This window comes from Syngnathoides biaculeatus, chromosome 11, assembly GCF_019802595.1.
Source record: "Syngnathoides biaculeatus isolate LvHL_M chromosome 11, ASM1980259v1, whole genome shotgun sequence".
NCBI classification, from domain to species: Eukaryota; Metazoa; Chordata; class Actinopteri; order Syngnathiformes; family Syngnathidae; genus Syngnathoides; species Syngnathoides biaculeatus.
The window spans coordinates 24,595,342-24,616,424 of NC_084650.1; the positions used below are offsets into that span (position 1 = coordinate 24,595,342).

Below are 21,083 nucleotides of genomic sequence, written 5' to 3' on the forward strand. Positions count from 1 at the left end.
CTACCCCTTCTTTTTTATTTTTATTTTTTTTAAATAAGTAGCCTGAAGGCTTGCTATGCATGTTTTATGTGACAATGCAAAGAAAAAAATGTTACATAGCTCCTACTTTACTGACCGTTTTCCACTATTTGTATGACATGGTGCAGTGAAAGTTTCTTTCGGCTTGTCCATTTTCAGCGTCGCCACAGCGTGTCATCTCAGATGGACGCACATATATGTTTGGCACAATTTTTTACGCCAGATGCCCTTCCTGTGATATGTGGAATTTCTACCAAGATTTTTCTACAGTATGCAAATGAGTACACGAGATTTGTTAAGTTTTTAATGCCAGGATAAACGTTTTATTTTGTGAACAAGCATCAGACCAGTGAACAGAGGTATCTACTTAATCTAATCTTTTGTAAGAAGTCATAGTCAAGCAAGGTAAATATAAATATATTATACCCCCATAATGGCAGTATTATTCAGTACAGATATGCAGTTAAGCCCAAAATTAGTAATACAATGACAAATTTGGAGAACATGGCTTTTTTTTTTTTTTTTTAACTTCAAGCACAATCCTAGAGCGTTGTAATGAACTATTTTTAAAAACATTTGAAATGTTTCTTCCTTGAAGGGAGGAATTGGACAATAATTGGAATTGCAAACGCATTTTCGCTTAACGTCTTAGTGTTTTGCCACGCATCAACTCAAAATGTGGTCATTGTACGAATACATTTGGGCTTAATTGTATCTGACGTGCAGACAATTCCTTAAGTTACACTTTCACCAGCAGGAAAAAGAACACAAACATGTTTTGCCAATGAAAATCTTGTCTTGCGTGAAAACAATTGAACGCCATTATTTTTTATTGCTCGTTACAGTCTCTTGGCTTACCCTAAACCACCATCCTTCTTGCGTTGAAGCAGTCCAAACTAGGTGGAAGAAGGCCGCTTCTCACTTTAAATGCAAATGAAGAGCCGTTGCGATTAATCGAAGGCTGCGGAGTAGCAGCTTTCACAGTGGACTTTGCCTCCGTGCAGGAACATATTATAAATGAGGTCTCCCATCGGCTTCCAGCAGGAGGCGCACTGAAAAATAGGGGAGGTGTCGTTAGAAAAAGGCCCTCAATGGAGGGGTTACTCATTTCTTTGCTCCTAAGCACTGGTGACAGATACATAATGGGTCGCGTTATAGTTAGAACCCCCCCCCCCCCACACACACACACACACACACACACACACATCACTGGCACCTTAGTATAGTAGTATCCCCCCCCCCCCCCCCCCCCCCCCAAAAAAGGCCAAAAGGAAAGTGAAACAAACCCTAAACACTATAGTAAAGCATGTTTGAAGGTGGCAGAATGGGGTTCCATATTTATATTTCTCAGCACGGGCCACTTTCTGGAATCTTACTGTCGTATTAAAGTTGCCAAGCAACCAGTCAAGCCTGAGGAAGTCACTGGCCAAGAAAGACTTTCCTCTTGGCAGTCAATGTCAAACGAGCTTGTCAATTTCATCTTACTACTGGAAAACACACAGTGATCACTCCCCTCCTAAAAAAATATGTTTCAAGAAGGAAAAGCCCATTTCTACAGAAATGCAGTATTTGAAATAAAGTGATGGCAAATTACCTTGAAACAATGCGGGTGGCAGCTTATGTTAAGGTGCTCGATGGTGATCTTGGCATCATTGCCCACCAGCTGGCCACAGTATGTGCAGGGGGAGGACAGCGAGCTGCAGGCGGGGGGCACATGAAGATGATTTTGGAGGTTATTGCATGAATCAAAAACATCAATAACTCTTCACACTTTCTATCAGGATACTCAGGATTCTAAGAATGCCCCTGCTTAGCTCTGCTGAGGAACTATTAAGTATAAATGATCTTTATATTAAGATAAGGTTTATAGAGCGCAGCATTTCATTAGCTGGAGACTGGATGTTAAATTACAAGACATTTAAAAACAACGAGGCGTAAAAAGTCTTTTTTCCCCAAATAGCATGAATGTGTGCGTTTTCACTGATTTGTTTTTGGTTGGTGACTAACACAATATAGAGAAAATAGCAATCATATTAAATTGGCCCCATTGGTGCCTTGAGATACAATTTGTATGATCACGCTCATAAGACAAATACATTTGTTTCTCAAATTATCTCTATTCATTAGAATGTATTACAATGAGTAATCTGTTCCAGCCAGAGAAAAAACAAAATTGCCACTTTTTTTTTTTTTGCTTTAATTCAGTGGACATTGTGCTGCTGGTCCTGGTGTGCACAAATTGACCACCTGGGGGCAATATACTGTACATGGAGACAGTCCTCAGTCAGTTGGCCCATATCAATCTTTTTCCGAGTGTATAAAGAAAATGCATGTGAGTATTGTTACATTGTCTCCCTACATGTACTGCTGCACCATTTGTATTCAAATATCCGTCGCTTAAAATGGTCATGACGCCGCAACACAAAGGTTAACCTGTCTATGGTGTTTTGCATTGTTTGTCAGCTTTAAGCAAAATAGAGTTATCTAAGACAAAGATATGTCTTTCTTACAAAAAATAAATACAAAACAAGTCTGGTCACATCTCAAGGTGGCACTGTAATAGTAGTAGTAATAATAACAATCTGAATATTTTCAAAGTATCTAGAAGCATCTCAAGTCCCCAGTGAGTGGATTGATAGAAAATGGTTAATAACTGAACATCCATGGAAGAACTATACACTTTATGGAATGGTGATAAATGACAAACCGTCAAAATAGACCTCCGTACAAAAAAAGCAATAAGTTCCTTGGTGGAGGAAGTTACCTGGAGTAAGACGAGGACCAGCTGGAAAAGCCAAAGACAGAAGGCAATGTCATCAAGATGTGAGCCAAAATCATTATTCAGCAGTATTTCTTATCAATACGACATACCTATTGATTCCATCGGTGGCAGTGTGTGAGGACATTTCTGAAGTATCGACATACTCCTTCAAGTACACAAAGGGCCTTGAACAAGCACCAACAAACAAACACGCAGGATCAAGACGACTTCAGACGACATGCATGTTAGTTCTCACTTTGACTGAAATGATTCTCACTTTTTGGTGTCTGGTTCCGGTGTGGGGGTGCGTGGGACCTCCATGAGCACGGTCCTGGTGTCAAACAGTGCATCGTTAGTCTCATCGCTCGCTCACGGGTGACAGCGATGACGCGCACACGCCAGACACGCACTGCGTCCGCTCAGGAAGATAATCATATTCTGTCATCGCTGGATAATGGCGTGCTGCTTGATGGAGATCCGTTTGACAAAGGGGAGACCTCTGACGTGCACAGTTGAGCTGACATGTGCCGACTCATATTTGGGACCAAATTGCGCGACAGATAGAAATTGAAAGAAATTTGACTGATGGATTGCCCCAAATAGGTGTTACATTAACTACCGTTTATGGTCACGGGTGTGCTGGAGCACATCCGGGTGACTTGGGCCAGAGGCAGGGTCCAAATAAATAAATCTTGTGAGATCAATCGAGGACTTCAATAAATAAACTCTGTTACATGTACATTAAAACATTTTTCATTTATGAATCCTTTTGCCCCATCTATTTGTTTGAAAAATCCAATGTGGCTATTAGCATAAAGGTTTGCTCATTCCCGAGCTTGGATATGTAAACGTAATTAAAATCTTCATATGGAGATGCAAATCTCAAAATAGGCCTGACGTGACAAATGCGGAAAAAGGAAACAAAGCGTTTTTCCCGTAAAAACACACCAAGCAACATTGTCGTTCAGCATCACCGGACTGATAAAGGAGTTTCGACTGCAAGCGCGTCAGAACAGACAAGACGTCCAGCAGAGCAAACAGACGGAACGTTCACAAGATCATGAACTCACCGATCCATCGTCGACCCCTCGTGCTCGCCGTACGTCTGCCTGGAATATGAAAGAGAGGTGGATTAGACTTGCACCGGCGGCTGGAGCTGTCAATATGCTGGACATGTTCCAGTAAACCCGGATTTTGTGTTAGGTTATTTTTTTCCTTCTCCACAGAGGCCAGGGATTTATCGACCAAGTGGGTCACATTCACAATTCTTTCACTTGATTAAGAACTGAGAGTTTGCCTCCACTTAAAGCTGCAAAGAGGGACAAAAATGTCTGTAATGTTTTCCATGTGACGCTTAGGTGGGGAACTTGAAAGATGGACGATAGAATTATGCTAATTTTCACAGCCATGTATTGTGAGATTCTGGGGAACAACCTCTTTCCCTCAGCCGGAGCATTGAAGATGGGTCGTGGCTGGGTCTTTCAACATGACAACGACCCGAAGCACACAGCCAGGAAAACCAAGGAGTGACTCCGTAAGAAGCATATCAAGGTTCTGGCGTGGCCTAGTCGGTCTCCAGACATCATTCCAATAGAAAATCTTTGGCGGGAGCTGAAACTCCGTGTTTCTCAGCGACAGCCCAGAAACCTGTCTGATCTAGAGAAGATCTGTGTGGAGGAGTGGACCAAAATCCCTCCTGCAGTGTGTGCAAACCTGGGGAACGACTACAGGAAATGTTTGACCTCTGTAATTGCAAACAACACTGTACCAAATATTAACATTGGTTTTCTCAGGTATTCAAATGCTTATTTGCAGCTGTATCACGTGAATAAATTGTTAAAAAAAAAACATACATTGTGATTTCTGGGTTTTTCTTTTTAGATTATGTCTCTCACAGTGGACATGCACCAACGATGAAAATTTCAGACCCCTCCATGATTTCTAAGTCGGAGAACTTGTAATATAGCAGGGTGTTGAAATGCATATTTTCTTCACTGTAAATTGAGCATATTTATTTTAATATATATATATATATATATATATATATAATTTTTGTTACCCATCCATCCTTAGGGCTGTGTCTCGCAGGAGAAAACCCACGCAGACATGGGCAAAGCATGCAAAACCCAACCTGGACCTCAGAACTGTGAGAGTGACGTGCTCACTACTACACTTCTTATTTACTACTGGATCTTGTAATTCAAAACATTATATTGTATCTATCCACCTCTCCCCACTATTTCCCTGGCAGGGATGTGAGTTACTAAAGTTATTACTAAATGTCCTACCTGACGGTGGTGATGGTGGTGACTGTGTGCATCTGCGACTCCTCTAGGCTACAAAACACATCAAATACCAGCATTTTGTAAGTGAAGCTTCCATTTTGGGTTAGCTTGTTTTCAATTAAATGCTTGACATCCTCTTAATTTCCACACACTTATAAATCCTGCTAGAATGTTAAAAAGAGAGAGGAAAAAACAGCTTTAATTTGCATCTAATGAGCTCCGACAAGGGTGGGGAAGGGGGTGGGGGGTGAATACCTCTCCTCCTCCTCCTCCTCTTCTGGTGTGGCGGCCGGGATGGTATACACAGAGGGCGACATCCACCTGTCCCATGGTGAGTCGATTTCTTTGGACCTGAAAATACAAGACCGTGGGGGAACTCACGTCGGGGACGCTGTAGTAGAAAAAGGCCTGCGGTGACCACGCTTGTGACAAATCTATTTTTGATATCCATCCTTTTTTTTTTTTTTTTTTAAACCAGCACCAGTGCACAATGTATTCTGGCTCGATGAACAGAGTGTTCATGCAGCAGTGAAAGGGAGTCGGATCAGAGGAATAAAAGCAGCGCGAGAGCGCCAACCCTCCTCCACCGCTCTTAAATCAAAAGGTGACTTACTTTCTCTCGAATGTAACCAGAGTCTGTTGTCCATCCTGTTGGCCTACTCCTGGAGTCTCTTGGCTGAGCGTCAACGAGAACACATACATTGAAAGGCTTTTAGTGCGTAACGGGCAAGGGCCAGAGCCGAAGTGAACATGCTGGAGTACACTGAGTGGAGGTGTAAGAGTAAATCGAAGTGTGTCATCACCTCTCTTCTGTGGTGGTCTGCAGAGGCGTTGTGGATTCCCACGTGCGCGCCCACGACCGGTGAGTGCTCAGACTGAAGAGGAGTCGAGCCGCGATGGAGGAGTCGTGGCACATGGAGCGGAACAATAAAACAACCGCGTTTTTTAAGAAATGCATTTGTGCGGCCCCCCGCACTCACTCACGTATCCGTTACACCATTCGCGAGCTGAGGCCTATACCTTGTGGCGGCGGTGTCGATGGGAATGACATCATCTGCGAGCGATTCCAGAACATGACTGCTCACACTGGTCAAAATACACACCAAAAACACAGTTAATTAAAAAACATTTTTTAAAAATGGCGACATTGACACAGGTGCTGGATTGTGTTTAGCGTGTCTGTTTCACATGTTCTGACGCAGATGATTTAGTCATGTGATTGAGATGAAGATCAGAGCACATTTTATGACCCATTTAAAATGAATTTCAAGACATTCCATAGGGCGCACATCATAGAACTGTGAGGCAGCCCACTTGGCCTTTGACAAAAAAACACTACATGAAAATTGTTTGTTACCAACACTTTAAAATGTGCAGTTATTGTTTCCTTTTCTATATTTTTCCATATCGGTAGTTCTCGATTCATTAACTGTATTGATAAAATAAGCAATAATTGCATGCAAGGAAAATGATGTACTGTACAGTAGTCATATAAAGAGTATGTAAGGAGTATATAATGAGTAGGTGGTAGGCTTTGAATCTGAGCTTTGGCCTTGCTTTGTGGATTTCGCAAGTTTTCGTGTTCTTGCGTGGTTTTCTCTCAGGACTCCATCTAACTCCCACAATCCCAAATCATGCATGTTAGCCTCATTGAAAACGTCAAATTGCTCCCAGGACAAAAATGTTAGCATCTTTATGTGCCGTGTGAAGGACTGATAACCAATTCACAGTGGACCCCGTCTGTCGCCTCTAAAGCTTATTTTATTTCCGCAGTTCAATCACATCTTTTGTTCAGGTGAACCACAACTTAAAATCCATATTAGGGGAAAACAATTAAACTTGGCTTCTAGTGTTGAGAAGAAATACACATTTAATAATGCAAGGCATTACTAGATTAATTAGAAAAAATGATGACTGACGATAAGCGCTTACTTGGTGTCGGCTTAGTGTAGCTACCGTATAAGTACTTACATGACCTCTGGCTCTTTCCTCTCCACAAAACTGTGTGATGAACTGCAAAAAAAAAAAGAAGCCAATTTTATTTTAAATAAAAATATAACCAAGGCTTGTTAAAGGCAGAGTAAAGTCATACTTCTCACAAGAATTAGTGAGCTTTTGTAACAAAAACAATGCACTGCAATTAGTAGAAACCTAGTGTTAATAATCATGAGTAATCATAATTTTATATTTCATTATATTATTTATTAGCTTTTTTTTTAAATTCCAAATTTCATATACAGCACAGTGGAACCTCAATAGGATAAAAACTCAAAATCACTTTGGTGGTCTCATTATGTTACATTTTGTTCTAACTTTTCAGATTATTGTTTTATTTATGTATGCATGTATTTGGGGTCGGGGCTTTTTGCGCACAATTGATAACAAAGGGGCAAAATAGTATAATTAGGTAAGGATTTGGCTGCCGAATAACTTATGAGCAATAAACTTATTTATATGTCATGAGGCTTTATGAACTGCACCAATAATAGAGTGGCTTGTCTTTTAATTAAAAAAAAAAAAACTTTAAACATTGTGGGGGCACGGTGGAGCAGCTGTAGAGCGTTGGCCTCACAGTTTGGGGGTCCAGGGTTCAATCCCAGAGCCGCGTGTGTGGAGTTTGCATGTTCTTCCCATCCCGGTGTGTGTTTTCTCTGGGCACTCTGGTTTCCTCCCACATCCCAAAAACGTGCAACATTAATTGGACACTCTAAATTGCCCCTAGGTGTGATTGTGACTCCGACTGTCCATGTGCTCTGCGATTGGCTGGCTACCAGTTCAGGGTGTACCCTGCCTTCTGCCCGTTGATAGCTGGCATAGCCTCAAGCACTCCCCGTGACCCTTGTGAGTTATAAGCGGCTAAGAAAATGGATGGATGGATTAAAACACTGTCTGTACAATTATGAAGGTTTTATAATGGAATAGAATGACCCTGGAACTTCCCTTTACATTTGTAAGGAGACAATTATAATTCCACCAGCATCATTTTAGCGGTTCCATTGTCAATTTAATTGTAATTATTTGATGAATTCTTCATATCTCAGCACAATAGCAGCAAATTACAATACAATACACAATGAAAGTGTTGTTGTCGCAGTAATCGCACGTGCCTCCGTTCAAACTGTAAGAGCAGCGCAAACAGCAATCCCGATAGAGGAAGGCGGAATTTGTGTGATAAATTCTGTACCTGTTGATGGAAATATCTGAGAGGGGCTGCAGCAGGTCAGAGGAGCTGCGGAAGAGAAAAGTGACTCATAATCACATTGTGTTGCATTATGCATGACGCCAGCCGCAAAACAGTCACAGCTCCCAAACCAATATGATTACCTGTTTGGGGATGTGGTCCCTAACGGGTACGGATCAAATGGATCAGCCGAGCTGAAACGCAATTTCACACTGATTTCACTCTCAATTGTCAGCACGGCGCGACTGGTGTCACGTCGACGCTTAATGGAAAGATGTAATGTGTTATGAATGGTAAACAGAAACAGAGCTGGACCGGGGGGGAGGGCAAGTTGAAATTACAATGACAATCCAAATGCCCTTGAACACTTAGTATTCTGCTGCTCAGTTACGAGATCAACCAAAATCCTCACTATTTCAATTCATTGTCATCACGATAAGAATAAACTCAAGGACAACTTGGAAGTCTTCACCACAGTCAAAGTAAGTCAAACACACCTGAACTCGGTTACTGTGGTGGCCACACGTGAGGTTACGTGGTTGCGCTCCTCGCTGCGGAGTGACGACGACGTGGGGAGGGAAGGAGCCAGGGAATGACAAGATGAGTGGAGAGGAAAAAAGGGCAGGCAAAGGTTAGTGCGGTTTTTCTCATGCACTATTTACATTGACAGGACTGACAGACACGTGAATATTTGACCGGGAGAGAGAAAGGGAGAGAGAAAGGGAGAGACAAAGAGAGAGAGAGAGAGAGAGAGAGAGAGAGAGAGAGCGCTTGCCATACCTCTTCTCGGTGATGGTTACAGTTTGGGTGGTTATGGTGACAGTCTCTGAGTTGCTGACAGGCAGAGAGAGACAACATTCAGAGTCAGTACAGAATATTTATTGGTCTCCAGGGCAAAAATCATTCCCCACAAAGACGTCCTCTGTCTGCATCTAACTTTGGATGGCTTTCAGCCCGACTGGGTGCATCTGAGGCTGGATGAGACAAAAAAAGCAGCGGTACTTCATCAGAACGGAACACTTTCTTCTATTGTCAGAGGTGCAGATAAGATGTCGCGTGATGTTTGAAAGCGTCAGCTTCAAGACAATCTTTTTTTGAAAATGAATTTGCAGCTTAGCTGACATTAAGGAATGGAATGCTGGAGAATAAAGTGCTTTAAGTAAAGTTACTGACTATTTTAGATGTGTTGTAATGCATTTTCAATAGATATGACATAATCCATCCATTCTTTTTTTGAGCTGTTTATCCTCACGAGTGTCGCGGGACTGTCATTGGGGAGGAGGCGGGGTACACCCTAAACTGGTTGGCAGCCAATCGCAGATCTAATCAAACCTTTTTTGAAGTTCCACCAATCTGGGACTCACAATCAAATATTCAGCCAATCTGTCTCGTCTTTGCAGTCAGAAGTGACGTAGAATCAGCCAGCAGAAAAGATATTAGTCTTTCATAATTTTTTTTTAAATCCAGAAATAGAAAAGATTTTGCATTTAACTAAAAAGGCCCTCATTACCAGGGTAGAAAAAAAAAATGAAAATCTAGTGATGAAGTCAAGGATTCAATAACCAAGACAAGTCAAGACCAAGGCCCAATTAAGACTTGGAAAGGGTGTTCCAAAAGTTCCTGTGGACTTTCTTTTATTATTAACAAGCTTCTCTAACATGGCTTAAGTACATATAAGTACTCTGTGGGCTTGTTGTAAAAAACTGCTCACATAGGACATTGTGATTACCTACAAATACTCTCGAATGACTCATTTGAAATCGTAAACACTTGCAGAGATTTATAGAAAAAAAGTGTTTGGTACTGATATTTATATTTGCAACCTTGTTAAATCATTGTTGATAATAATTGTGAGAAAGCATTAACAAGATCAGTGTTTCACTTTGATGAACGTCATCAATCAGGAGTAATAACGTATGATTATAGGTAATTTGAGCTCATTTGATTTTCAATATTGTGTATCAAACAGGTCGCCGGTCACACTGATCAGTTCCAAAGAAGTACCTCTCACTAGACTTTACATGGATTTGATCGGCCTGATTGGATCAACCGATAATTGCAGAGTGCCTTTAGCATCATGATGCCACAAGATGGCGGTAAAGTAATACTTGTTTTGGCTTTGAATTCGGTAATACGTCTGCTACCATATTTGCAGCTACTGTCCGAAAGTGTTTCATTGTATTACCATCGTGTGCTCACAAGATAGTGACAAACGACTATGAAAAAACTAAAGTTGCAAAGGGCCCTTCGTTTACGACGGTCCATTCATACGACATTTTGAGGTTACATAAAACGGATGTTTCACATTTATGGCGCAGAAGAGCTTTTCATTTAAACATTGAAATTATGACATTATTCCTGCTTTTTTTTTTTTTTTTTGAGTAGGCAACATTGTAAGTTACGTACAAACTCGAGTTATGTTGCCACAGTAGTAAAAGAACTCTTGTAAACTGAGGACCCGCCGTACTGTTTGCTCATGAGAATATTATGACAGTATATTGTAGAGCAATATTTTACACTGAAGCAGTTACAATTTGCCTCTTATGGATGCTGACCATTCAATAGTTGTACACGGGAATTTGCATAATCCTGTCAAAAATCTAATTAACGAAAAAAAAAAAAGATAAGACATATATAGAGTGGTAGATGTCTGTGCTGATAAGAATTAGCAGTGCAGGGGCTTTTTCAACAGTTTTCCTCCCTCCGTCCTTTCTTTCGACTGCTTTAATTTGAGGCACTTTGCTGGATATGAAATGCATACAGCAGTGTAAACCTTGTAATTGACAAAGAAAGCACTGATTCGAAACATAATAAAAATGTATTCTTTTCTTTTTCTTATTTCGGGCTTTTTCTGTACCTTTCAAATTCAGTGTGCAGATCCTCGCGCCACTGCACGGGGCTGGGGGGTTCCGGCAGTTCAGGTTCATCACGACTGCAGAGGCGGAAAGATAGCGGGATGTAAGGGAGGGGGGACAGGGGAGTGGGGGAGAGCGTGGGCAAATATATACATGAATCACAAAAATACGGAAAAGAAAATGATTATCATCGATCTGACCCAGGAAATGAGAGGAAATACAAACAGTGACAGAAGGGAAGAAAGAAGGTGGAAGTGGAGGAGAATGTTGTGTTTTTGGTATGATATGCAGTATCGGCTGCTGCGTCGAGGCAGAAATCAATCATACAGGTACAGACTTCCGAGCAGAGCCATTGAATTTGAGCAGAGGGAGGGAATAATATAAGAAGCCCAACAGTGCCACCTTGTGATGTGAGTTCGAGAACAATGTTGGCACCTTTCATTCGACTGCGTGTATTGAACGACGCCAGAAGTGACATTCAAGAGATCGAAGTCCTCTGTTCTTGCTTCATGGTTGCTGAGGACTGGAGTTGGATCTTGTTCCTTTCTGTAGACAATAACAAAGATCAATGTACCTACTTGGCACACACGCAAACACATGCATACACGCACGCACACAAATTCACGTTTTTTGTTTTTTTTTTCCAGTCCTATCTAATTTGCAACTAACTCTCGGGTATTTTTAGCTAGCTGTAAATGAGATGTGACGACTTTGAAGTGCATAGTGGCCAAGTGCCATTATGTGACTTCTTGCCAACGCTGTCATAAAATGAAAGGGAAAGTAGTTTCAGTTGTGTACCCGTCCTCTGAGCCGGCGTCCACTGAGCTTTCCACTTCCTTTGCCAGCCCTGGCTCGTCATCCTTGAAGCTGAAGTGAAAATGAAGAAAAAAAATATAATAATATCATCGTCTTATCAGATGGCATGCTAAGCTTAGACATGTTAGTGCCAAAGGAATTTTTTTTTCTAGGTTTTCCTGATTCCAACTACAAATGTGTGACGAGGTTAAAAAAAAAAAAAAAATCAACATTAAGTTTCTTTCTCTACGGCTGGATAAAAAAATATTAGATCATAATGTATATATATTTGATACTATGTTTGCAGATGCAGCCTTGCCGCCAATACCTGGTCGAGTTTGAGTCGGATGGGATGAGGTTTTCAAACATGGCAGTGAGCGTTTCAACTCTGGAGCTGTGAACATAAAAAGCAAATGGGTGGTAAAATATACTTTTCTTTCGTTACATGTAACTATAAATTATAACGTGTCATAATGGTTTCTGTAGCACAAAAAAGCTGCTGGGCCTGACATTTGACAGTTAGTTGCAGTACTGGTTTTAGATAACCTTCATTTTAATCTGATCTGGGCTAAAAATATTTGCATTCTTTGCATACTAAGTGAGTTATCTTAATATTAGGTCAATCATCATCATCAGAAGTAACGAGGCGTACCCAAAAATATCATGCACCTGTACTAATAATGGCATGCTTATACACCAGTCACCAAACTGTAGGGAAATTCAGCTTCTGGCTGAAATTTTAGCATGAACCTTCATTGCACTTTAACTTAAAGAGTGGAATTCTCTTTAAGCTTCTCCATTTAATTATAAAAAAGCACACGTCCAAGTTGTCAATTTTGAGAACGTTTTGCACAACTTATTGTCCTCAATGTGTTTAATCTATGAATGCGTTTCCTAGTTTTATTACATTGTAGTTGTTATTTAATTAGACAGCCACATGTTCACATTTTGACATTGTAAGACCAACACGACACCATACATCAAAAGGTTTCAAATACTGTAGGATGTTTTCACAGGGACACGGTTACGGATATTAGTGTCACCAAATGTCATTGGCGGGTTGCATCACCAATGCAAAGACTGGAGGAGCTACAGAGAGGCATGGAAGTGGACATCATTTCATTCATGGATCAAGCACCGGATCCTTGATAGAAAACAGAAAATGATGCCAAAAGTACCGTAATTCCCGGCCTACAGAGCGCACGTGGTTATAAGCCTCACCCAGTACATTTGTAAAGGAAATACCATTTGGTAAATACATACGGCGCAGCTGCGTAAAAGCCGCAAGTGCCCACATTGAAACACGAGCTATTTACAAAGAAAGATAGTACACATTGAGTTTAACGCTAGCGCCGTGCTAATGCTAGCGCCGCCGCGCTAACACGGCCGGTTAAAAAAAAAAAACATACTGGTAAAAATCACTGAGACATGCTAGGTCAGGCTAACAGGGCCGGACCGGTAAAAGTCACTTCCTCGGCACATATATTCCACCGGTCTAACTCTTACCTTTTCCGCTCGAGTGCCCCCTTGCGGCCGTTAGGAAAAAAAAGCACAAATTAGCCGCATCACCGCATAAGCCGCAGGGTTGAAAGCGTGTGAAAAAGGTCGCGGCTTATTGGCCGGAAATTACGGTACCCAAATACCAAAGAGTTGGACTTTTGCAATCAAAAGTTGAGAGATGCTCAAATTAAGTCCAACAGGAAAAGTTATAGTGCATTTTATTTTTGTCCCGCAATTTGACCTGAAGCTAATATCGGTAACTTTTTATGGTCTCATGACACTTCATCTATTATTTGCTCACCTTTCAATTATAATTACCCTATCACTACTTCTGCGGAGCGTAATATCAGAACCAGTTCACAGAGCAGTTTTACATGGCTGTGAATGACAATTATAAACATTGCCAAACAAATACAGGAACAAAGTTTTTTCTTCAAAATCGCCAAGTTTTTATCTGTATCCCAGACTAAGTCACGATAGCAGCACAAAGTTAACAAATGAAAACATTTCTACAAGTGATGCAGCTACAATGTTGAAATTTCTGACCTTGAACTTTCCAAAGGTTCTGGTTCTTCGTTAACTGGGACAAGATGAGTGTCAGCGGCTTTTGAATCATCATGATCGGAATGGGCGGAAACAACGTGAAGGTAATCGGCGATGAGTTCCGGGAGGGGAGCGGCCACATTGGAGCGGTCTGGTTTAGGGTCTTCAGTTGAGTCCTGGTCCCAAGCTAACACCGCAGATGGATCTTCCTTCGCAGGCTCAGGCGGGCCCACCTCCATCTTTGGAGGCTCATTAACAGTGACGACAGATGTTTTGACGCTTGAGTCGACTCTGTTGAAAAGACAGACAATGTGGCAAAGTGACAGGAGAGAAGACAGCTTATTGCAGTTCTAACAAACACTTTGCAGAGGGTTTACCTGTCTCGTGTTCTGGGTGGTTCTGGCACAGAAGCTACAGATGTGATGGGGCTGGCAGGGGAGGCCAGCAGAGCCTGGACTGAGCCATCATCTGCTTTCTCCACCCTGGACATATGGAGCGGTTTGAGGTATTGCATTGAGTCTCTCTACTTATCAAATTTGGAGTTCAATTAAAAAATATACATACAGTGAAGCCCAGCATGGTTAGGGTTCTGCATTAACAAAGCCACCGATTCAAAAATATTTGGGGGTATCTATCTGTCATTATTTTTGAAAAACTCAAACATTTACTAGGCGGTACGATGGAGCAGCTGGTAAAGCGTTGGCCTCACAGTTCTGAGGTCCGGGGTTCGATCCCAGCCCCGCCCATGTTCCCCCCGTGCCTGCGTGGGTTTCCTCCGGGCAGTCCGGCTTCCTCCCACACCCCAAAACATGCAACATTAACACTCTAAATTGCACCTAGGTGTGATTGTGAGTGTGGCTGTTCGTCTTGATGTGCCCTGCAATTGGCTGGCAACCAGTTCAGGGTGTACCCCGTCTCCTGCCCGTTGACACCTGGGATAGGCTCCAGCACTCCCCACGACCCTCGTGAGGATAAGCAACAAAGAAAATGGATGGATGGAAATATTTTAAATTTTTGTATTCAGGCCAGAGTAAGAGAATTATTAGTTTGGCACCATCTTGTGGCTTTCGTTTGCCAAACTATGTTCAAGTGGGTTGAGGCTCCTCATTATACCAAAACGAGTGCTTTGCCAGCATTGTTGCCATCCAAAAGCAATTGTTAACCTTTTATTGGTGGGCGTCAATTATTCGGCAATCATGGGTGAACAACTGTCTTCAAAATAAAACAAGGAAAGCATCATCATGTGTGAAATAATATGACGGAAGTGAGCAAAATCTCATGAGACTTCAGTTCCGTTAATGTTTAACACTACAAGTGTGGGGTTTTTTTTTCAGTATTTTTGATACAACTTTAGATGAACCAAAGTGTTTTACCTTTTAGGTACAAATGGTGTGCTTTCTTTGGCCACTGACGTTTCAGCTGCTTGTGATCTGTGTAATATTTGATATACAGAGAATCTTCTTACAAGATCAGAACGTGCAAGCACTTCTTTTCCAAAGCTACAGAAAGTCAAGACATACTCAAATTTCTTGGCCGCAGAGAGCACATAAGAGCGTTCTCTGACTGCGGATTTGTTGAGGACTTTGCTGGCTGCCGCCGTGCTGAAATGGGAGACGACGCAGTGTTGATGCCGTTGCTCAGCGGGTAAGCTTTAAATTGGACTGTGCAGGCGTGTGAGGCAAAATTCCTACCGCTTCATCTGCTCCTCGATGCTAAGGTTGTTGTCCTCGTTCTCAGCTGAGGGCTTCACCGTGTGGGGAGCGCTAAGGACCACCAATGCATAAACACCTCACAATAACATTCAAAGCTTCTTCAGAGTCAACACAACTGCTTTGGAGCTTACATTTTCTTGTCGCCCTCTGAATGTCTTTTGGTGAGTTTTGATGTCCCACTGCCAAAACCAAATAGACCACATTGAAAAATTCAGCTCGCATGTCTGAGAACACGAGGAGATCTAGTTTGTGATGTTTCAACAATCCATGAAGTTGTTGGCTTATGATTGGAAAACTCATGCATGATTTTATGACTGATTACACTACATGATGGGGACCCCCATTTATAGCCTCTCTAGCTGGTCCAAAATGCTGCTCCCCAAGTGCCTACAAGAACTTGCTGAAGTAATTTATCTTACACTCAAAGAGTGAGCAAGTCTGTATCACAGTTCTGGGGTTCACGGTTCAAATCTCTGCTGGGGGCTCCCTGTATGGAGTTTGCATGTTCTCCCCGTCCTTGAGTGGCTTTGCTGTGGCTACTGCAGCAATTTCCCATATCTATAAAACATATACAGTAGCTTCAATGAAGAACTGAAATTGTCCACAGCTGTAAATGTGAGTGCCAATTGTCTACATGGGGCCTGTGATTAGCTGGCAACCAGCACAGGGTGTATGCCGCTTCTCGGCTCAAAGTCAGCTAGGACTGGCTCCACGTCACCCGCAATCCATAATGAGGATAACCACTATTGAAAATAGATGGGTGGATGCATGTGTAATTTTACTGCATTGTCTCCCTGAAAATATTTGAAATTAAAATCGATCTCCTCACCGACCAAGCACTTCCTGCACATTTTAATATTGTGCAAGTGTACCTCATGCCGTGGTTAGTTAGTGTACTAATCTGAGGTGTGACCCTTACCTAATGCCATTGGAAGTATTTGTAAAAGATGAAGAAACGGGCTTGGTGAAAACCCCCCTGCACAAACAACCAAAAAATGTGGGTCAATGGGTGTTATCGCATACTGTCAGAAAAAATCAAAAACAGCTAATCATCTTTTCATAAATTATTCGTAGCTCTACAGTACTTGCTTCGGTGTCGTACTTACTTGATCATAAATCCCGAAGATGGAGATCTTAGTTTAAAGCAAAGACTTCATATCAGCACATATCACATCATGTCTTTTCAAGTCAGGAAATGTCATTATGATTTACAAAGCACTTACTTTTCACTGTCAGACTTGATCGGCGAAGTCGAAGTGGGTGAGGACACAGGACTGGTTGGTGGTCCATTCTCACGCCTGGCCCTCAATTCTGCCATCCTACCAGAACAGACCGACGACTTCTTTTAACGCGTCGCGTTCACGACTTGGCGAGTTGAGCGCGTGGGAGAATCTTACCATGGCTTCTCTTCTGCAGGCTGAACCTCAGATTCAGTGCTCCGGTTCATCCAGCTGCCATCATCCTTCAGCTTGGTCCTGACTTTGGTGGTACGAAATACAGTTGCTTTTTCACCCTCTGAATATGAAATATAGGACTTATCATTTATAATCCTATCTCCCCACAAATATGAGAAACACCTTTCGGTATGATGCAGGTCCATTTTACAAGAAACTACAAAAGGAATAATAAACATTACACGATTTCCTCTGTGACCATATGAATGACAATTGATCATTATAATTTTTTAGCTTGCGCTCAGGCCGTTCAAAAATATTCTTCACTTGAAAAATTGTGGGCAAACCACAAGGCTCCAATTCGAAATTCGTAAATGCCATATTTTTGTAAAACTCTCCATAAACATCTGTCTTATCACAGCAGTCATCCATTCGCTGGCTCCCTATAAATTTTACAATTCAGCACAAAATGTTAAGAGTCACTTAATGAGCTCTTAATGGTCCGCTTTCTCCATACTTGGCGGCATTTTATTGTCCTGTTAGGTCGCAGCGGTTGCTGACTACCTTTTAATAAATGTCCCTTGCAGTTTATTGAAAACCTGCGGTCCGTTGCCCACAAATTGAGCTAAAAGCTGCCTGTTGAGTGGGTGTTTTTAAAAAATAATTAAAACATACTGCGAAGAAAATAGGTATTTGAACACCCAGCTATATTGCAAGTTCTCCCACATAGAAATCATGGAGGGGTCTGAAATTTTCATTGTAGGTGCATGTCCACTGTGAGAGTGATAATCTAAAAAGAAAAATTCTGAAATCCCAATGTACGATTTATTTTAACTATTTATTTGTGTGATACAGCTGCAAATAAGTATTTGAACACCTGAAAAAAAAACAATGTTAATATTTGGTCCAGTAGCCTTTGTTTGCAATTACAGAGGTCAAACGTTTCCTGTCGTCATTCACCAGGTTTACACACACTGCAGGAGGGATTTTGGACCACTCCTCCACAGAAACACAGAGTTTTCAGCTCCCGCCAAATATTTTCTATTGGGTTTAGGTCTGGAGACTGGCTAGGCCACGCCAGAACCTTGAAAAGCTTCTTACAGGTTGGTTTTCCTGGCTGTGTGCTTCGGATCATTGACATGTTGAAACACCCAGCCATGACCCATCTTCAATGCTCTGACTGAGGGGAAGATGTTGTTGCCCAAAATCTCACAATACATGGCCGCGGTCATCCTCTCCTTAATACAGTCCAGTCATCCTGTCCCAAGTGCAGAAAAACACCCCCAAAGCATGACCACCGCCATGCGTTACAGTAGGGATGGTGTTCTTGGGATGAAACTCATCATCCGTCTTCCTCCAAACACGGTTAATGGAATTAGGACCAAAAAGTTCCATTTTGGTCTCATTTGATCACAAAACTTTCTCCCATGACTACTCTGTATCGACCAAATGGTCATTGGCAAAATTAACACGGGCCTTGACATGTGCTGGTTTAAGCAGGGGAATCTTCCGTGCCATGCATGATTTTAAACCATGACGTCTTCATGTATTACTACCAGTCACCTTGGAAACGGTGGTCCCAGCTCTTTTCAGGTCATTGTCCAAGTCCTGTCATGTAGTCCTGGGCTGATTCTTCACCTTTCTAAGGATCTTCCGTTTTGTAATGATTGCTCCAACAGTGGACCTTTTTTCACCCAGCTGCTTTGCAATTTCTCTGTAGCCCTTTCCAGCCGTGTGGAGTTGTACAATTTTGTCTCTGGTGTCTTTGGTCATGGCCATGCTACAAGTTTGGGTCTTACTGATTGTATGGAGTGGACAGGTGTCTTTATGCAGCTAATGACCTCACACAGGTGGATCTGATTCAGGATAATACACGGAGTGGAGGTGGACTTTTAAAGGCGGACTAACAGGTCTTTGAGGGTCAGAATTCTAGCTGATAGGTGTTCAAATACTTTTTTGATGCTATATCACACAAATAAATCGTTAAAAAAAATCCTACATTGTGATTTCTGGATTTTTCTTTTTAGATTATCTCTCTCACAGTGGACATGCACCTACAATGAAAATCTCAGACTCCTCCATGATTTCTAAGTGGGAGAAATTATAGAACAATATAGCAGGGTGTTCAAATACTTATTTTCTTCACAGTATTTGTATATGCAGGCATTGTGGTAAGACTAGATTGTTATTCATTTGTTTTGGTATTTATACACTTTTTTTTGCCTTATAAATAATGTACTTACCGGCACTCTCAAATTTCTAGACCATTAGGGATACAGTCAGGTAGACTCATAGAAATTCCCAAATCAATAAAAATACATAACTATTTTACCTTTGAGGCTGGATAAGAGCTGGCATGCTCCCTTTGCATACAATCGGAACAACGAGACAATCACATTCCCCGTCTGAGCGACACGCCCTGTGATGACCCAGTATTGTGCGAGACACTTTCTTCTTTTACTCACCAGTTGCCATGTTTCGACCAGAGATTTTCCGTCGATTGGTCTTCGCTGGTTTTTATCAGGCTGCCTGAAAAATGGGCACAACACAGATAAGTAAGGCACGGCACAAACGAGAAACTGCTTAATAAACGAATGGCTGGTTTTGATATAAATCAGCCTTCCCACGCTTTGTTCCCTCCCTAAAAAAGTAACATGTGCGCAGAAAGGAATTCCTTTTTCTCATTCTTTAAACATGTAGAGGAGCCTGTCTTTCCACTTCCGCAAAAGACAAAAAAAAAGCTCCTATTGCCTAAATATCAACATGAATCCTCTGGAACGGGATCATTTGATGATTACGCTTGTTTATAATCAAATCAGCCCACACCTTGAAAACATTTACACAGAAAAAAAAAGACATGTTATTTCAAAAAACATGTACTGTGCGCTTTTTTTTTTAATCGGGAAAATTGACAAGCAACCAAATGGGGTGAAAATCGTTACGTACAGGAAAAACTCCCACAGTTGGGGATTCACTCAGTATTTTATGAGATTATGAATACTGCAATAGCGAAAGTAAGTAAATACGCACAGGCCTCAAAATACATATTTTTCCAAGGTTTAAAACACTTGTCCGCATAAAATTATCGATGATGAATGAAGCGTGTTTGAAAGGTGTGAGGAAAGAAAACTGGAAAGATGACTATATTGACAGACATTTGCGGCAAGGAAGCAGAAGTAATTAGCACAGAATAATAGACAATTCCAACCTTTCACCCTATAACAGGAAGTATTTAAAAATAATAGTACTGACTGACCTGCTCTAACTGTATGATCCAGATGGGCTCAAAGCGTGGTGTCTTGCTTAGTGTCCCAAGCAGAAAAGTGGGTGTGTGCGCGTATCCGTTTGAGTTCTTGTGTCTGACAGGTGTCTTGAGCTACAGGTACGGGCGTGATCACCAACAAGCCGAGCCAGTCAAGGAGGGTGGAAGACGTGTGGGGTGGAGCACTGCGTTTGTACCACTGTGACTAATCCGGCTTGCTTGGTATTCGCTTTGTTCTTCGGGACCGAGCGAGCAAATCGCTGCATTGCGTGTGGCCGACTGTGTACAGTACTGGAGAGAAAAGGATGACATGACAACGAGGGCCGAGGCCTTGCTGACGCATAGCAACGGCTCCGGCGGGAGCGAGACCTGCTCTCACGCTCGTGAGGCAGGAAGTGTACGCCGTTGACATGAGAAAAATAGTGAGCAAAGATTATTAGCAAGGCAATGGAAGGTGCCTTGAGGTATTACTGCATTTACATGTGTAGTGCTGGGATGTAAATGAAGTAAAAATACCTTTCAAATATCTCTGGCTTACTGGAGTATTTCCTAATTTTCCAAAGTCTTTTTACTTTTACGCTAAATATTTAAAAACAGATACCTGGATCTGCTCTTTCCATTTATGTCAAGAAAATAAGCTTGTGTTCTTTCTCTATCTCAAATCCATCTTTTATTTATGAGAATTGTTTGAAGTTGGACGACATGGGGGGGACAACTGTGGAGAATGTCTGGCTCACAGTTCTAAGGACCTGAGATGAATTGAGGACTCCAAATTGC

The 21,083-nt window shown here is 41.7% G+C and overlaps 1 protein-coding gene across 4 annotated transcripts; it reads right to left on the minus strand.

The window, feature by feature from the left end:
* Nucleotides 1–7: 7 nt before the first annotated feature.
* On the minus strand, nucleotides 8–20,553 carry znf185 (zinc finger protein 185 with LIM domain). Of its 4 annotated transcripts, XM_061835047.1 has the most exons (32): nucleotides 20,301–20,553; nucleotides 19,510–19,573; nucleotides 17,048–17,165; nucleotides 16,874–16,969; nucleotides 16,757–16,783; nucleotides 16,570–16,626; nucleotides 15,782–15,829; nucleotides 15,630–15,701; nucleotides 15,459–15,539; nucleotides 15,312–15,368; nucleotides 14,316–14,420; nucleotides 13,942–14,229; nucleotides 12,224–12,289; nucleotides 11,899–11,967; nucleotides 11,536–11,646; nucleotides 11,103–11,177; nucleotides 9,026–9,079; nucleotides 8,743–8,796; nucleotides 8,389–8,439; nucleotides 8,249–8,293; nucleotides 7,036–7,077; nucleotides 6,085–6,150; nucleotides 5,868–5,939; nucleotides 5,678–5,740; nucleotides 5,320–5,415; nucleotides 5,068–5,115; nucleotides 3,850–3,888; nucleotides 3,057–3,110; nucleotides 2,890–2,964; nucleotides 2,783–2,803; nucleotides 1,613–1,715; nucleotides 8–1,070 (listed from the first exon to the last, which is right to left on the minus strand). In XM_061835047.1, exons 2-32 carry the CDS (start codon nucleotides 19,517–19,519, stop codon nucleotides 969–971), a joined length of 2,265 nt encoding a protein of 754 aa, XP_061691031.1. In that variant the 5' UTR covers nucleotides 19,520–19,573; nucleotides 20,301–20,553; the 3' UTR covers nucleotides 8–968. The 4 variants fall into 4 exon arrangements, with proteins under 4 accessions (XP_061691031.1, XP_061691033.1, XP_061691030.1 ...); XM_061835049.1 differs by lacking the exon at nucleotides 20,301–20,553 and having other exon boundaries at nucleotides 17,048–17,129; nucleotides 19,510–19,757; XM_061835046.1 differs by lacking the exon at nucleotides 20,301–20,553 and having other exon boundaries at nucleotides 19,510–19,756.
* Between the last annotated feature and the right edge of the window lie 530 nt (nucleotides 20,554–21,083).

What these genes read in the sequence shown, in the direction of transcription:
- znf185 (XM_061835047.1), bottom strand. An exon ending in GTAACCATCACCGAGAAGAG is followed by an intron (nt 8,797 to 9,025) that starts GTATGGCAAGCG and finishes GTCACTCCGCAG; the next exon opens with CGAGGAGCGCAACCACGTAA. An exon ending in GAGGGGTCGACGATGGATCG is followed by an intron (nt 3,111 to 3,849) that starts GTGAGTTCATGA and finishes GTTTGACACCAG; the next exon opens with GACCGTGCTCATGGAGGTCC.